This window comes from Oreochromis aureus, linkage group 5 (assembly GCF_013358895.1).
Source record: "Oreochromis aureus strain Israel breed Guangdong linkage group 5, ZZ_aureus, whole genome shotgun sequence".
NCBI classification, from domain to species: Eukaryota; Metazoa; Chordata; class Actinopteri; order Cichliformes; family Cichlidae; genus Oreochromis; species Oreochromis aureus.
This window is the reverse complement of record NC_052946.1, coordinates 33509512-33527386: the sequence shown is the minus strand read 5'-3', so window position 1 is coordinate 33527386 and position 17875 is coordinate 33509512. Positions and strand designations below refer to the sequence as shown.

Here is a 17875-nt window from a genome sequence, read left to right as displayed (position 1 = left end):
AAAAGAAAAAGGAAGAGGATGTAAAAAGTAAAAAAAAAAAAAAAAAGGTTTTTTTATTCCAAACAAAACCAAAAACTAAAAAAACAAATATCTCCAGTTGGAGCCACGTTTACATTTTCCTGATATTACACCTAAAACAATTATAAACTGACGGTCACAAAACCTTTACTTCACGTCCTGCTTACTTGCCTAACCTTTCATCGCCACATGGTGGCGCGATACACACCAGTTTTATGAAATCCACCAACACTTTACAACAACGCAATAGATTGACAAAGCAGGACGAATTTATGGCGAATAATACATTAGATTACAACATAAAATAATCAATTTGGGGAAAAAATACACAAATTAAAGACCAAAAGAGAAAAATACTTAAATATGGCCCAATTTGAGGGCAGGGCTTTGAGATCGGTTAAGGAGAAACCAGCTTATGGCCGTAGACCATAAGAGGAAAATGAATGGGATGACTGTTTGTCTTGTTCCTTGCTTTCTTGGGTTTTTTTAAACTAAAGTAGATCTGACGTGAATTGTACTTCCGTGTCAGATCTACGCCATAACAAAAAACCCATTAAAATCCTGCTGCAGCTTTCTATGTAACCTGATGTGCACCTCTTGAGAAATTTAACTATGTAGTATCAGGTAAATGTTAAGAGGTAGGAACGCTTCTGCTGGGTTGTTGTTGTTGTTGGGGGGGATGAAAAATAATAAAGGACACTCCTTGGAGTAATGGCGCGTCTCGTGTGTCTGTGAGTTATGCCTCCAGTCAAATAACATCCATAACCTCAAATAACGGAACATGGTGTCAGAAGACAACTGGAAACGTTAGTTGGGCATAAGTGAAAGGTTTTGGCGTCGGTGCCAGGTTAAAGGTCAGCCACAGAGGAGCTGCGCGAGAAGAGACGTGACGTCATGAGTCAGTTTCAAGTCACCCCGCCGGAGAAGTTCACTTTTAGGTCCGACGACTGGACCAAATGGATAAAGTGTTTTGACAGATTTCGCATCGCGTCTGGATTGGAGACGCAAGCGGACGAAAATCAAGTGAACGCCCTTATCTACACTATGGGCGAGGAGGCAGAGGACATATTGGTATCCCTGCACCGGACTCCCGAAGAGGCGAGCGATTATGAGACCGTTAAAAAGAGGTTGGATGCTCACTTCGTAGCCCACAGAAACATCATATTTGAGCGAGCGAAGTTTAACCAGCACCAACAAGAGACGGGTGAGTCAGTCGACAGCTTCCATACTGCACTGCATTGTCTGGAAGAACATTGTGGATACGGGACTTTGCATGACGAAATGGTGCGAGACAGATTTGTCGTAGGTCTGAAAGACAAACGATTGTCAGAACAGCTACAAATGGATCCAGAACTAACGCTAGAGAAAGCGCTTAACAGAACCCGACAAAGTGAGCTTGTAAAGAAGTAACAAGAGATGCTAAACACTAACTTTAAAATGGATATTACCAACTCACAACTGAACCGCGTCCATGCTAAACGGCAAGAAGGGGCACGTCCCAAGCAGCTGACACCGCTACATAAAGAAATCACCGCCAAAACACAGAAAGAAAAAAAGACACAATGCAGAAGATGTGGAGACATAAAAGGTCACAATCTTCAACAATGCCCCGCGAGGGAAGCTGCATGTAATTACTGTAAGAAAAAAGGACATTTTGCCAGGATGTGCAGAAACAAAAAACTGTGTGAGGTCAGTGCTGCAACAGTTTCAGAGAACAGCGATACAGATGATGAGGTCGCTTTCTTGGGTTCCCTCTCTGCGGAAACCAAAGAGAGTCCATGGGTAACAGAGATAAATGTGGACAAATGCAACACACTCTTTAAAATCGACACCGGAGCAGATGTCACAGCAGTCCCAGAGGGACAGGGTTTATGCACACCACTGCTGAGCGGGCATGATGCAGTGGCACTACAGCTGGTTGCCAGAGTGAATCATATCAGCTTAGACTCTATTGATGTGTCTGTGAAGGTTCTCAGTCATCCAGGTCATCGTAGTCAAAGGAGTTTGCAAAGAAAAGCGTCTGGACTTCTTTAAGTTGCTTGAAGACGTTTCACCTCTCATCCGAGAAGCTTCTTCAGTTCTAAGGTCAAATGGCCGAGAGTCCCAGATTTAAACCCAGTGGGAGTATCCCCCCAAAGAGGGACAAAGGACCCCCTGGTGATCCTCTAATCCTCTAAACATGAGCCAAGGTGTGAAAACGGGTGTGGGACCTAATCAGCCAGGGTTTCGGGTGAGCCCATTGTGAAACCTGGCCCCACCTTGTCATGTGAATTCCTGAGGTCAGATGGCCCAGGATGTGAGTGGGCGTTAAGGCGTCTGGGGAGGGAACTCAAAACTGGATTATAGATGGCAGACAGTTGGTGTCGTAAACCACCGCCTCTGTTCAAAGATGGTCGCTCACAGTGGACATAGATGGCCTCTTTCACTCCTCTTTCAAACCATCTGTCCTCTCTGTCCAAAATGTGAACGTTGGCATCCTCGAAAGAGTGACCTTTATCCTTAAGATGCAGATGGACTGATGAGTCTTGTCCTGTGGAGGTGGCTCTTCTATGTTGTGCCATGCGCTTGTGAAGTGGCTGTTTGGTCTCTCCAATGTAGAGGTCTGGGAATTCCTCGCTGCACTGTACAGCATACACCACGTTGTTAAGTCTGTGTTTTGGAGTTTTGTCTTTCGGGTGAACCATTTTCTGTCTGAGTGTGTTGCTGGGTCTGAAGTACACTGGGATGTTGTGCTTGGAGAAAACTCTCCTGAGTTTCTCTGATACACCGGCTACATAGGGGATGACAACGTTGTTGCGTCTGTCTTTCTTATCCTCCCTCGCTGGTGTCTGATCTTCTTTTCTGTGACTCTTTGCTGACTTTGCTCTACTCTATTGATGCTGTCAAACAAGAATTCCCCAAGCTTTTCAGCGGCTTAGGCAAAATGGAAGGGGAGTACAATATTGTTCTGAAACCAGGGGCACAGCCGTTTTCCCTCTCGACCCCTAGGCGAATCTCTCTTCCACTCTTACCAAAGGTTAAAGAAGAGCTGAACCGGATGGAGCAGCAGGGTGTCATTTCCAAGGTGGAGGAGCCCACTGATTGGTGTGCGCCTATGGTGGTGGTTCCTAAGCGCACAGGCAAGGTGAGAATATGTAGCGATCTCACTGAACTAAACAAATATGTCATGAGAGAGAAACATCCACTCCCTTCAGTCGAACACACACTAGGACAGCTTGCAGGAGCAAAAGTGTTTTCAAAACTGGATGCCAATGCAGGATTTTGGCAGATTCCCTTATCCAGGGACTCTTCTTTGCTCACGACCTTTATTACACCTTTTGGTCGGTATTGTTATAATCGTCTGTGCTTTGGAATCTCATCGGCCCCAGAACACTTCCAGAAACGGATGGCACGCATTCTTGAGGGCTTAGAAGGAGTCCTCTGCCAGATGGATGATGTGCTCATCTGGGGGACGTCACAGGCAGAGCATGATGAGAGACTGCGAAAAGCACTGGTTCGACTGCAGGAGGCTGGAGTAACATTGAACGACAAGTGTGAGTTCTCCAAGAACAGGATAAAGTTCCTGGGGCAGGTCATTGAGGCATCGGGGATTAGCGCAGATCCTGACAAGGTGCATGCCGTGAGTTCCATGGATGAGCCCAGCAACATAAGTGAGGTGAGACGCTTCCTGGGCATGGTGAATCACCTAGCAAAGTTCCTTCCTCACCTGGCGGAAAAAACGCACTCCCTAAGAGATCTGCTGAAGAAGTCCAACCTGTGGTCATGGGGGCCACAGCAGCAGCAGGCTTTCGACGGCATCAAAAAAGAACTGACAACACCCCCAGGGCTTGCTCTGTATGATCCAAATGCTGAAATGTGCGTATCAGCTGATTCATCTTCGTATGGCTTGGGAGCAGTGCTTCTCCAGCGGCACGCTGATTTAGGGTGGAAACCAGTAGCATACACTTCAAGAGCTCTCAGCGCGACAGAGCAGCGATATGCTCAAATTGAGAAAGAGGCCCTCACTTCAACATGGGCCTGTGAGAGGTTTACAGAGTTCCTAATTGGGAAAACATTCCACATTGAAACAGACCACAAACCTCTGGTCTCGTTGCTTGGCTCCAAGGGCCTGGATGAGCTTCCACCTCGTATACAACGTCTACGCATGCGATTGATGAGGTTCTCTTATACTATATCTCATGTTCTTGGTAGAGACATTGCAACAGCAGATGTACTGTCCAGAGCTCCTGTAGGTGACACAACTGAGGGTTTGCCGGAGGAAGAAATCAACTTGTATGTGGAGTCCGTCATAGCCAGTCTGCCAGCCACAGAGCCACGACTCAGAGAAATCCAGACACATCAGGACAATGACAGCATTCTAAGCCAGCTGAAGAAGTTCTGTGTGGAAGGATGGCCAAATAAGTATTGCATTGAAAAGGGTTTTCCAGCCTTATCTGCCATTTTCAGGTGACCTCACAGTCCACAATGGTTTGCTTCTTTATGGGAGCAGAATAGTGATTCCCACATCACTCAGAGCAGACATTCTGTCTAAACTACATGAGGGACACCTAGGAATAACGAAATGCAGAGAGAGCTAAACAATCTGTTTGGTGGCCAGGCCTGAGCAGTGAGCTGATAAAAGTGATTGAGACCTGTGACACTTGCTGCCGTGAACGGACTAACCACAAAGAAACCATGCTACCTACAGAGTTCCCACAAAGACCGTGGGCCATGGTTGGAACTGATCTGTTCCAGATAGAGAATAAACAGTACCTGGTCATTGTGGATTACTTTTCCAGATTCTTCGAAGTTGCCAAACTGACATCTACAACATCAGAGGCAGTGATCGAGCACTGTAAATCAATCTTTGCACTTCATGGCATACCAGAGCGGGTTTGTTCTGATAATGGACCTCAGTTTTCGTCTGATTCCTTCAAAAGATTTGCACAGGAATGGGGTTTTAGCCATGAGACAACCAGTCCCCACTTCCCTCAGAGCAATGGGGAGGCCAAGAGGGCAGTCAGGACTATCAAAAGTCTTCTTAAAAAGTCTGGCGATCCTTATCGCCAGATAAGGGCGATCGTGGCTCAAGAGTTGGGAGTTCGCCTTGTAATTGGAAGATTGCCGGTTCGAGCCCCGGCTTGGACAGTCTTGGTCGTCGTGTCCTTGGGCAAGACACTTCACCCGTTGCCTACTGGTGGTGGTCAGAGGGCCCGGTGGCGCCAGTGTCTGGCAGCCTCGCCTCTGTCAGTGCGCCATCACCAGTGTGTGAATGTGTGCGTGAATGGGTGGATGACTGGATGTGTAAAGCGCTTTGGGGTCCTTAGGGACTAGTAAGGCGCTATACAAATACAGGCCATTTACCATTTATCTCGCCCTTATGGCATACCGGGCTACTCCATTGGCAAATGGCTACAGCCCGACTGAGCTTCTCATGGGTAGGAGGATAAGGACAGCTATTCCTGTCATCCCATCACAGCTACATCCAACAGGTACTGACACAGACATGCTCAAAGCTATAGAACAAACGTACAGACAAAAACAAGACAAAACTACAACCGCAGACATAGAGCACATGATATGCTACAGCTCAATCCTGGAGACAAAGTGTGGGTCTCAGACATGGATACTAGAGGGACAGTCGTGTCCATGGCAGGCTCACCGAGGTCCTACATTGTAGAGACAGCAAAGGGTACGCTGAGAAGAAACCGTTACCATCTTACACGGACACCTGGGGCACCGGAGATTTCTGTCGGTCCACCAGAGGCTTCACCTGAGAACTCTGTTCCAGCTGCACAGAGTGTGTCGGTTCCACACGCTATCTCACAGGAGGCCAGCCAGCAGACTCCTGAAGCTGGGAGCCAAATCCCACCCAGGTCTAGGAGGCCTCCAGCATATCTGAAAGACTATGTTTGCTCATAGGGCTAGGAACTGAGTGAGCTATGGGGCAGAATAATCCCCACACTCAGGTAGAGGGTTGGGTAGTCTACTCCATCCCTAAGAGGTAGGAACGTTTCTGCTGGGTTGTTGTTGTTGGGGGGGATGAAAAATAATAAAGGACACTCCTTGGAGTAATGGTGCGTCTCGTGTGTCTGTGAGTTATGCCTCCAGTCAAATAACATCCATAACCTCAAATAACGGAACAAACTACAAGTCCGGTCAGTGCACCACAACGACTTGAATGGCGTGATGTTTGTGGTGTAGGGACCAAAGTAGTTTCACGTTACTGCCATAAATAGGTTAGGATGTAGATTTCCAGCAGAAGTCAATCTTTACAAGCCAAGGACACAGCATGCTATAATATAGTATTAGCATGCATTTATCATACCATGGATATAGATCACAGTGTGTTTCATTTATTTTTTATGATCCTAAACACAAATTTTCAAGTACTTATCAATGTCCATGTTCACAAAATATTTTCTTTTTGCTTTTAAAAGTCAGGAAAGTTTATATTTTCAGCAGAGAAGACAGTTCATATCATACACGTGACAGATTTCATACCTTCGTAATAACTTTTTAGGCTAGGATTAGGCAATATAACTACTTGGTTATGTTCAGAAAAAGATTAAGGTTTGCCTTAAAATACAGCAGCTGACAATTTTTTTAAAGTGATATTTTCCTTTAAGACACTTAAAACACTTCCTTGTAAAATAGTTTCAGATTCAAGCTGACTATCATGAAAACAATGTGACTGGGTACACTAACCACGACACAATTTTGCCCTAAAACTTGCCCTGTGTGATAATCCAATTTATTCTAAAGGGTACCATAATTCACAAAAGAAAATATAACACAAATGTTAAATTAAACTTAAAGCTACTGAGAACACAGGCTCGTTTAGAAAATGGTCATATATGAAGTTACTGTTTATTTGAGGAAATAAGTCTTCAGAAGTTAGGGTGCAGTATATGCTGCCTGAACTCTAAGCACTCTCCAGGAATAGTTCTCCAGACTTCGTGAAAGGCATTCAGAGCTGTTCTTTGGAAGCTCTCCTTTCTGCATTGCCTTTTGTTCCATCTTCCGTCGTGATGATCCTACGCTGTTTTAATAATGTTTAGGGTCAGGGGAAGCTAAATCAGTTCAATTCAATTCAATACAGAGTGCCATGAGGCAGCTGTTTTGGTGATTTGGTTGAACTGGACTGAACGGAATTTGTATGTTGATTGTCTTTTGTTCCATTATGTGTCAAGATCATCCTCCAGGTCTGCTCTGTGGGAAGACTAATAGTTTTCAGTTTTTGCAGATCTTGTCAATGCTTTTACAGCATTGACAGTGTGTTTGGTATGATGCTTCCTGGTGCAAAATAAAGCGAGAAGTTAAAATTATGCCTTCTTTATCATGTGTTTTCAATAACAGCAAGACTAATGCCTTTATCATACATTGCTCAAAATATATCTCTCTCATTAAGTTATTTTATAGCAAACGGGTGCAAATGATCCAACTTAAAAAAAATCCTAGTAGTGCTGGAAATGTATTTTTGTTGTATCTTTTCTAATTTCCTTATGCGGTATGATGATTATTGAGGAAAAATCCCCGCAACTTTACAGCACATTACCACAGCTGGTTCAGAGACTGATTTTTGGTTGCCCAGCAACGGCCAATTTAGAGCGACAAAGAGCTGCGTTGATCTCAGTGTTATATATAGGAAAAAATATAATAACATGAGGAGAAGTAAAAATACCAGCTCATTAAAAAAAAATCGTAATCATCATGTCTCGTGCATTACTATGTTTATTTACGTTTGCTGTTTTTATTAAAAGAAAAATTCGGCTTTAGGACCCAGGTGCGCAGCAGCAGCAGACACCGGTTGATGAGATGGTCCACTCGGTATTACACATCTAATGGACCAACAAAGAGCGGCTGCTCGTCCAGCACTGAGTAGTAGGAGGTAAACTCCATAGACTGTAACTGTGGACTACTATAACCAGACAGGTGAGGGCATTTTGACCATCTTTATCCGTCCGCGTCACCCCGCACCGTGACAAGAAGACCCGACTGTTGTCTCACCGGCGACAACCATGAGCCAGAGGTTCACCGTCTCCAAGAGCGACGGCGACCGGCGCCCCTCCGACATGCAGGGGGAGGTGAACCAGCTGTTTGAGGGAGACGAGCCCCCGACCAGCAGCAGCAGCGCGGAGGGACAGGCTGCTACTGCAGCTGGTACTGAAACGGTGCTGGTGCTGAAAGGTAAGGAGATCCTCCAGCCGGCTTCATTCACCCTGTTTGTTAGCTGTACGCTTTATGCTAGCAACCCTGATGCTTGACTGCTGCTTGGTGACACCACATTGTCTGTGTGTGACTTGAATTCCTAATAACCCCTCGGGGCACCGTCTGGTCAGTAACAGAGGCGCGTACAGCAAATCCTGCAGCTGTCCTTTTTCTTCAGCAATTGTGATGTTACAGGTGCATGCATTGTTCAAAATAGTGGAAGATGCATGCAGTGTGAGACAGAAAACAAAGCATTTTGGGACTTATTATCATATGGCCTGCTAAATTTTGTATGTCTCAGGCATGTTCCTTCCCCTCCCACAGCATATAACTGCACTGCAAGTAATCTAGTACCTTCTCAGTTCAGGAGGTAGGGTATGTGCTTGTGCATTTTATAGAATTTATCTCTAGATAAATGAACTAGTAATTGTTCTTTCCTTTTTTATTGAGTTGTTCCCAAGATTAGGGATAATTTAGCTGGTAAAACCCAGGACATTATGATTAATATGGAGCATTAAACCTTCTCTTTTACTATTTTCACTTTCTAGAATAGTTGTTTTTTTCCACTTCCATCAATGCAGCCCAGAGTAGTCCTGCTTCCAGCTCTGTCTCCTTGTAATTTGTGCCAAAGTGGTCAAGTCCTGTCACCAGTTTGCCCATATGAAAGAATCAAGGTCCCCTCAGTCCTTGTGTGAATCAAACACAGCAGTGCGGAACAAATGGAAATCCCCATTTGTCCAGGAATGGAGGCCTTTACCATTACCAATGATTAGAATGACAAAAAGTACAATGATTCACGTCCAGTCAAGTGCAAATGCAGATTTATCTGCAAATGGATCAATACATTTCATACTCTGTAAGGCTGCATTAATGACATTTCATATTAATTGGCCAGGCTCCCCAGACTCCCTTTAAATGGCTTTATTGGAGCTCTAGAATAGCTTCCACTTTATTCAAAGAACTGTAGCCTTACTTTGGCATTCAGCCTGATTCTTTTTGAAGAGCTGCGAGCAGCAGTGTGGAAACACCATTTAGAATAGAGAGTTAATTATTAATTTTTTTTTCATAGTACATTGTAATTCAGTTTTTTTTATGTATGTCTGTACTCTCAGTTCTGGCACTTGCTGGTTAACTATATCACTACCTGAGTAACTACCTTTTTTAGTTCATATATTAGCTTTGATCCTGGACATTTTTGTCTTTACATCACTCCTGGTGTGCTAAGGTTCAGTAGCATTGGCATGTTTATACATATGTGAAACCAGCTGCCTCCTCAATTGGGAATGAATGGTTTTAACTACCAGTCCAGTTTCTCCCAATATTGCTACAAGTGGCTCAGAACTGGCCACTTACTCCTGTGTGTGTGCCCCAGTATGTGACAGTCATTTCACTTGACAGACAGACTGGTCAGTAGTAATGTATCTCACAGTCTACTTCCTTTAGAGACAAGGATCACTTTATTTAAGGACTCTCCCTAATGATACACCTTGCTGAGACTGGTATCTCTGCATCCATTTTGCTGGTTGCCATGGTGATGCAGTACATTTTCACTAGAGTTGGCTTAGAAATGGTCTCACAGTAAAATGTTTTCTGTCTTACCAGGTACCGTTATGAAATCAATCTGTTCATGTTTGTTCTCCTGGGAAAACAACTGTTGTAACATTGCTGAACCTGTGAGTAGGGCTGGGCTCTACAGTATATTGACATTTAAGCTGTATTAATATATTTTTAAACTAGGGTTGTAACGATTCTCTAAAGCCATGGTTCAGTTTGTGCCTTAATTTTCAGGCCACAGTTTGGGTTGTAGCATGTTCTTTGTTTCCAAAAATCTTCATTTCTATTAACTCTCAGAGTCAAAACAGCAAGAAAGATTGCTGCTGACACCTCTCACCCTGGTGATATACTGGTAGCAGGCTCTGGGTCATCAGGGCCAATACCTCACATTGCAAGAGCAGTTTCTTTCTGTCAGCAGTTCGACTACTTAACAAAGCCTAGTACCCCCACCCTGTCTCCTTATAATTAATATGTTACATTAGCACACATGTACTTACTCACGTACGCTATAAAAACATTGCACGTTGGACTCATTGGACTGAGTCGAGTGCTTTGCACATGATGTTCACACTTAGATTTCACACGTCCCCCCTTCTCTGTAAGTACTTATATTTTCTTTTTTTGTGTCGTTGTATTGTATGGCACTAAGACTCCTTGTTTGTGTAAGTAGTTGGCAACAAATGAGATTTTGATTCTGATTACACTATTCTGACGTATTTCCAGTTCAGTTTTTATGTGAATTTTCTTTCAACATTATTGAATCTACAAGAGTATTACATTTTAACCTGATACTAACCACCTCCTGCACGTCTAATTAACATACTAAATACCATCTTTAATTTCTCAACCTCCACTGCTCTTTTGCAGCAGTGCAAAAGAGAAGCAAAATGAGAAGAAATTATTGTCAAAAGAGACCATGGGTGGTTGTATCACAGTGCCTGTTTCATAGGACTAGGATGAGATGGTACCCCTTTTAAACAATAAATTTTAATATCTGCATTACATAAAGTATTTCTTCCATTAAGCTGTGCCAGTATTTACTTCTTTTCTCTCTCACTTCACTCTTATATACATGAAACCCCACCTTTGCTGTCCTTTTGTCTACACAGTTTAAATGTATACATTCAGCACTACAGTTGATTCAAGTTCATCTATTTGGTGAAAACACAATAGGAATTTGCCATCATCAAAGCCACCTGACTTTCTTCACAAAAACAGTAATTTTACCTCATGGAATGCTATTTGTTGGTCTAACTTTGACTTTTTCAGATGTTAATTTGAATTGAAACTACTACTCACACATACACACAATAGCTAACCAATTTAGGTAGCTACTGACACACAGAAAATGGACCCACAACATGAGACTGGTGTTTTTTAGGAATTCAAGCCATGTTACAGAACTTTTGCACCTCTACTAAAATTATTTTTTGCTGCTGATCCCATCTCAATATTTCTTAGTTCGTATTTTGTAAGTACTCCAACTGCACTCACTGTGGATGAGTATCAGTACAAGTCAGCTTCAAAGAAACCCAGCTACTGGAAGTTTACCGCCATTGTGATGGGGGATATCCAGTACATACAGCCTTCACATAGTTTTTCCCAATATCAGACAAATTGAGCAAATAAACAGCTACTGTATGTCTTTATTTGCATCTGTGAAGTATGGTGTACCACAGGGGTAGGTTTGTGGTCTCTCTCATGATATATAGATCTATATATACCATCTACCCATGAGATGCTCTGATCCTGGCATGTTGAGGTCTCTCTTTGTGATATTTTTTGTCATTGATGGTTTTTAAGGTTTTAAGGTCCATTGTGTGACCTCTTAGCATTGTACTCTGTGGAACAATGCTTTCTTGGGCAGATGTTTGCATGTTTTTTGGGACCTTGCTTAAAATTAAGGGCTCAGTATCTTTACATTGAGCATTCTGAAGCTCTGAAGTGACCTTGTAGAGAAAATCAGGCCAGCTAAGTGTTTTAAATATACTTTTAATGGGAGAACACTCCCTTTAATAGAGTTTCAATTTCTTTCTTTCTGCCTCCATAATTTTATTTTTGGACTCTATTAAAGTACTATTATGTTTCACAGTTCAAAATAATACTTCTCTTATATTGGGCTTGGTGCAGCCCCTAAGGTCATACTCTGTCTGGAACAAGCTGTTTTTATGATGATTATCCAAACTTTGAAAAGTTTCCTCTAAATAATTAAAATAGTTTAAAAAATTATTTTGTTTTACTTATATACCATGACTGGGAATTTTTTTTACTTCAGGTGTAACTTAACCATAAATTCTTAGAAGGGCTTCATTAATCTGTTTTCTTTGTGAATTATTTTGTCAATATTTCATTCAGTTTTCATGTTACATTGAAAAATGCCTAAATTGATTTTTTTATATGACAATTTGTGCTGATTTCTTTCTTTCTTTGTATCTTATTGTTGAAGCTATTGTGCATCCCATATTGACCATGTGAGTTTGTATCACATTTGCTGGCGCTGGAAGATCATGACAGTTTGTCTGTGAGTGTAAGAGATAGTTTAGCTGAAACAGAGGAATACATATAATTATTTCAAGGGATATGCAAAAAAGAATTAAATGGGTTTTGCATAGGCCTGCAGGTTTGAATCTGTCAATGTAATTATGCCTTTGTTGGTATTTTCTTGCTATGTTATAATTCTACCATCTACTACAACTTCTTTGGACTTACCGTTATTTTTAACTGGTGACCAAAGCAGTATCTGAATTCTTCCCCCTTGGCCTACACCCATGATCCTGTTTCTGTTGATCCAGAGGAAGATTTGAGCTTGGTCATCTCAGCCAGTCAGTTTGGCTGCAGAAGGAAGGACAGTTTGCATCTGGCTGCCAAGTGCCCTCTCTATCCTTGACCTTGCCGCCCTGTGAAGAGATATATCTTTGTTAAAGCTGTTTGGTTCAGTGGAATGGGCTGCAGATAGGTTCATGATATGCTGGTCTTTTCACAGTAGATGGTAAAGCAAAGCGACCTTGAAGCTCAGAGTCTGGCCAAGCAGAAGCCCACATTTATTGATAAGATTTTTGAAATCACACTTGCACATAATATAATCTGCAGTATTGCTTGCAGTTCAGAAAAAATGGCTTCTTGAGCTACCTGTAATGCCTGATAGTAGACATAATTAGCAAATCATACAAATTAAAAGCAATTTTATTATCCTATTCCAATATACCTGACTACAAAATCAACTTTCCTTCAATGCAAAATATTATTTTCATTATAAAAGAAATCAGTGAACTTTTTGGAATTTTTCCCAAACTGCACCAAGTTACAGGATCTTCTCTCACTGAAACATCCAAAAGTAAAGTGCTCTGCTACTGGAAAGAGGTGCAAATAATGAACTGAAAATGAGATGCTGTACACCCAGCTTTACCTGATTTATTTTCCAAACAAAAAGCAGGTTCAATATATGTATATGCTAGAAAAAATGTAAGGTGCTTAAATCATTTTCCAATATGATTATAAATTCAGCAGATAACAGGACGTCACCCATTTTCTTTTTTCAGTTGTTAATCATAACTGCTTTGATCTTTTGGCTCTTCCCAGCAAAGGACCAAATTATAAGCCAGTCTCATGTCTTTAGTGTTGTGGTGCATAAGGCTGACTTGGCAGGGGTTTAATGTGTGTCATGGTGTTCTGTTTCTCTCTAAGCAAATGCAGTCCAGAAGTAATGACACACTATGAGAGCATGATCAACACAGCAGGCAAACAATCTGCTGGCTCTGAGCTGTGCTAACTTGAACTTTAGTCTTCGTTAGCTTCTTTAAAACGTCCATGTTCAGCTGTTTGAAGGTAAATGTGATCAGATGGTCATCAGATCATAGTGTAACACAGGCAGACTTTTTTTGCACTAGCTGGCTTGACATGACATGACCTAAAAACCTTCAATGGAGATAACCGGTATCACAACGGTGATTATCACCTTTCTCTGCTGGCATTTCTGCTTAAGGCTCTGTGTATATTCACCTAAAAAGAGGCGCTTCATGCATCATATGACTCTTCCACCACACAGAATTTATCATATGTTGATGATGATAAAGATAAAATAGTTATACATAAAAAAATATAACCATAAACTGCAGCACAGTTGCAGATAAGATGAGAAAATTATTACGCTTGTAATTTAGTGCACACTGGACATGAAGGGAAAATAACAGAAATAAACCAGAAATCAAAAACTATAAATAACAAGCTCTAAAGGCACTAGAAAATAAATATTCAGGAACCAACTAACAAGAACCAAAACTGAAAATACTGTATCAGTGACCCAGGACAATGACAAGTTTAGCTTGTGAGTGTATGCACATGCTGTGTCTTCACATGCATGTAATGGACCAGCTTCTAATTTGTCACACCAGTAGACTACTTGTTAGGGCCAGCAACACTGGAAATTACCCTATTCTGGTCACTGGTTGGTCAGTCAATGCATCTGTAATTTAAATGTAAATTAGATCAAATGATTTAAAGTTGCTTTCATAATTAAACTGGCCAAACACTGGCTCACTAAAGATAACTAATAGAAGATAGTTATCTTCAGTGAGCCTATTAAACTGGTCAAACATTAAATAGAAGATAACTAATGCAATAACTGTAAATATCACATGTCACTTTTCTATAAATTTGATTAAACAGTCACTTAATAAAGTGATAGATGACAGTCCTGGTGGATTTGGAAATCCCTGTTGTGATTGGCTTAGATGATAGAGAGAAATGATCAGCAAAAATTAACTGTTGTCATTTTAATAATAACTCACAATATGAGCATATGAGCAATTTTTACATTTTATTATATGTCTTCCGATAGCACTGCGTAGTTGAGGTTTGATAGCTCTCAGAAAGATTTGACATTTTTAGCCTTGCTGTCGTGGCTTCTTGTTACTCGGTTAATCCCTGCAATGTTTCAAACTTATCTGTGTCGAAAGACACTGGCAACATTGTCTTTTTTGACTACAGCTTCGCTTGTGCTGTTTGAAGCGCTCTGTTCCTGTTATTTGGTTTGACATCAGGTAGTGTACAGAAGGGTAATCAAAGCTTGTTTTGCTTATAAAACAGCTGCTTGTGGTTGGAAACAGGGTTGATGAGATTTATGAGAGTGAAGCTGTGGACTGTAAATACAAAACAAGTGGCTGAAAGACAGTAAGCACAGTGAGTGGTCATTATCTGTGGCGTTCTTACACCTTGCACATTACATAAACACAATCATTTGATTCATATTTAATCTGAAAATATTGAGTACAGGAGCCTTGAGATCGCAGTTAAAGCATAAATCCTTCTGCAAAATCAACGTAACTGCCTGGATTAAACAGTATTAAAACAGCATTAAAAAATTCCTTCCCCTAGGGGTGTGTGTTTATATATATATATATATATATATATATATATATATATATATATATATATATATATATATATATATATATATATATATATATATATATATATATATATATATATATATATATATATATATATGTGTGTGTGTGTGTGTGTGTGTGTGTGTGTGTGTGTGTGTGTGTGTGTGTATACGTATATGTGTGTGTGTGTGTATTTATGTCTTTTATATGTCTGTATATATGTAGAGAGAGATACTATGAGTGTCCATAGTTATTCTGGGTCGTCTCTTTATAAACCACAATCATTCATTGATGCACTCCTCAGCCATCACCACTGAGGTTTTCAGTCGAAACTGTTTGTGTGTTTATGTGCTCATCATCACGTTTTATTAATGTATTAAGTAATGTAGCAGAAAAACCAGACATATGACGTTTATAACCGTAACTCAATTTGTAGTCAGTGTTTTGGTTCATGAGGCTGATTTGGCTGAGATTTAATCTGTATCGCGGTGTTCTGTTTCCTCAAGGCAAATGCTGTCCAGAAGCAGTGACACGGAGCACTGTTAACACAGCAGACAAATTCACAGAACAAAACCCAATAACCCCATGGCACAAACGGTGGTATTTTTCTTCTACCTGATTTGATAGCCCATCACTGCACAAACCACTAGGGATCTTGCAGGTTAAAGCCTATTTATTGTTCAATCCCACCGCTGAACTTTTGAATACGCCTTCATCGTATAATGTCTGGAAAAGTATGTATTATATGTATTTACATGGCATTATTACCCAGACTAGACCTAGACATTGATGACAAAGCACATAGCTGGCAGTATTCTATATTTGTTATTGATAACAATGCCAAGGCCAGCATAGGCTAAGTCTTTTGGTTTTGAAAAGAAGTCAAACGTTAAAGAAAGTGTAATCTTATTTAATAAAGCATGAAGTTAATTTAGTGGTATAGTATTATTTTAGGCTTTGCAACAATGTGATTGACAAGTCATTACAATGTAGTCAGATCCATCTCTTATTCATTTTGTCTGGCTCAAGAAGAATCTAGATTGTGAAGGCCAAATGACCAAACTCAAGTTTTCAAAAAAAAGATACCACAAAACAACAGGTCAAGTGCCTAGCATTGTTGTGTATTTGTCATATGCAGAGCTTTGCAAATAGTTGTCGACATGTTGTGGCGTTGGGTGTGGAGTCGTCAAAAAACCAACATGCCTAGGCTATTGGGGATGTTGGGATGTTTTGTTCGAATGCTTATTGGCTGAAAGGTAGGTCAAAGGGGGAAAAGCTAAAAAAACAAAACATGAAAAGCTCAGATAGTGGTTTCAGTGGACAGTTTCATTTTTGTTAAAACTTGGTTTCAGTTCTCCTCTTTGTATGTATTAACTCATTTTTTTTAACAACTGCTAAGATCAAAAACCGCACAAGCTAGATTAGCACACAGATGAATTGTTCCACATTTTTTTGCACTGCTCAGTGACAATAAAAACACATCTAGACAATGGTCTGCAAAGCTGTGCCTTGTCTCTGCATAGACCAACATACAACCATTCTCCAAAATTAATTTTGAACTTTTCCATGATATTCCTCAATAATGTTCTAATGTTCTTCTACAGTAATTAAATTATTTTGATGTGTTGGTTAATATGCTGCTAAGTGGCTACATAGTGTAGTGGTATACACTATCTACACTACACAATCTACCACGGCTGATAGAATTTAGAATGTTGACTATGCAAAGGTGCCCTGGAATGTCCAGCACATAGTAACAGGATGTAAGATGCAAGCTGCGACAGCTTACATTTGGAGGCACAACCAAGTGGCTGGGATAGTGTACAGGAACATCTGTATGAACCAGAAGTCTTCCAGTGCCTATGGGAGATGCAACAAAAGGTGGTTGAGAACAACAAGGCTAAGGATCTTTGAGTTCCAGACAGAGATAGTTTTGGTTGACAAAGAAGAGAAGACCATAGTTATGATAGATTAGGCAATCCCACCTGAGGAAAAGAGGAATATCAGAGAATAGAGACGTACCAGGGGGTGAAGAAACAACTGGACCAGATGTGAAAGTTAAAGTCCAAAGTGGTCGCAGTGTTAATGGGAACATTAGGAGCTGTAACCATGAACCTGGATAAGTGGCTCCACTAGATTCCAGGTACAACATCAAGGGTTCCTGTCCAGAAGAGTGCAGTCCTAGTGAGTGCACCTCACACTCCTAGGCCTCAGCTTGTGTTGTTGGGTCTCTACTCTACTAAGTATGAATGCAGAAAAGCACCATCAGATTATGATCCAGCATTTAGGACCTTCTGTAAAGCATCTGATTTACAAGTGCTTCATTTTTCAGCATGAGAAATACATTGTCAGTGCAGTAAAAACATACTTGGACAACAAAACACACAGTGGAACACAATCAGTCATGGATTGGCCTCTTCGGAGCCAGAGAAACTCTAAATTATTGAAGTGGTGTGTTATCAACTTAACAGAGAATGGAACACAATGCAGCCAACATCCAAAGAGGGCTTTTAATGTCCTTAGCTGGGGGAGCTATTTTTGAACACTACTTAAAGAAATTACAATAACACTTGCCTGAGAGAATTCAGGCTGGGATGAAAAATAATAGTGGTCATACCAAATTACTTTCAAGCCTCTTAGAATTGTACAAACTCTCTTTTTGCCTTATATTCTATTTCCACAATGTTTTTTTTCACATGTCCATAAATTGCTGCATCAGTTTCCCA

At 41.0% G+C, this 17875-nt stretch overlaps 1 protein-coding gene across 2 annotated transcripts in view; it reads left to right on the top strand.

Annotated features, from left to right (window-relative positions):
• The first annotated feature begins 728 nt into the window (after window positions 1-728).
• The window catches only part of slc12a5a (solute carrier family 12 member 5a), a 186314-nt gene continuing 169167 nt past the window's right edge, over window positions 729-17875 (top strand). Inside the window, exons 1-2 of one of the 2 annotated variants that reach the window (XM_039612342.1) lie at window positions 729-749; window positions 7777-8187. In XM_039612342.1, the coding sequence (XP_039468276.1) occupies window positions 8019-8187 (169 nt within the window). In that variant the 5' untranslated portion in view covers window positions 729-749; window positions 7777-8018. Of the gene's footprint in view, window positions 750-7708; window positions 8188-17875 lie in introns of those variants that run through there. The other variant, XM_039612343.1, reaches the window with a different exon arrangement.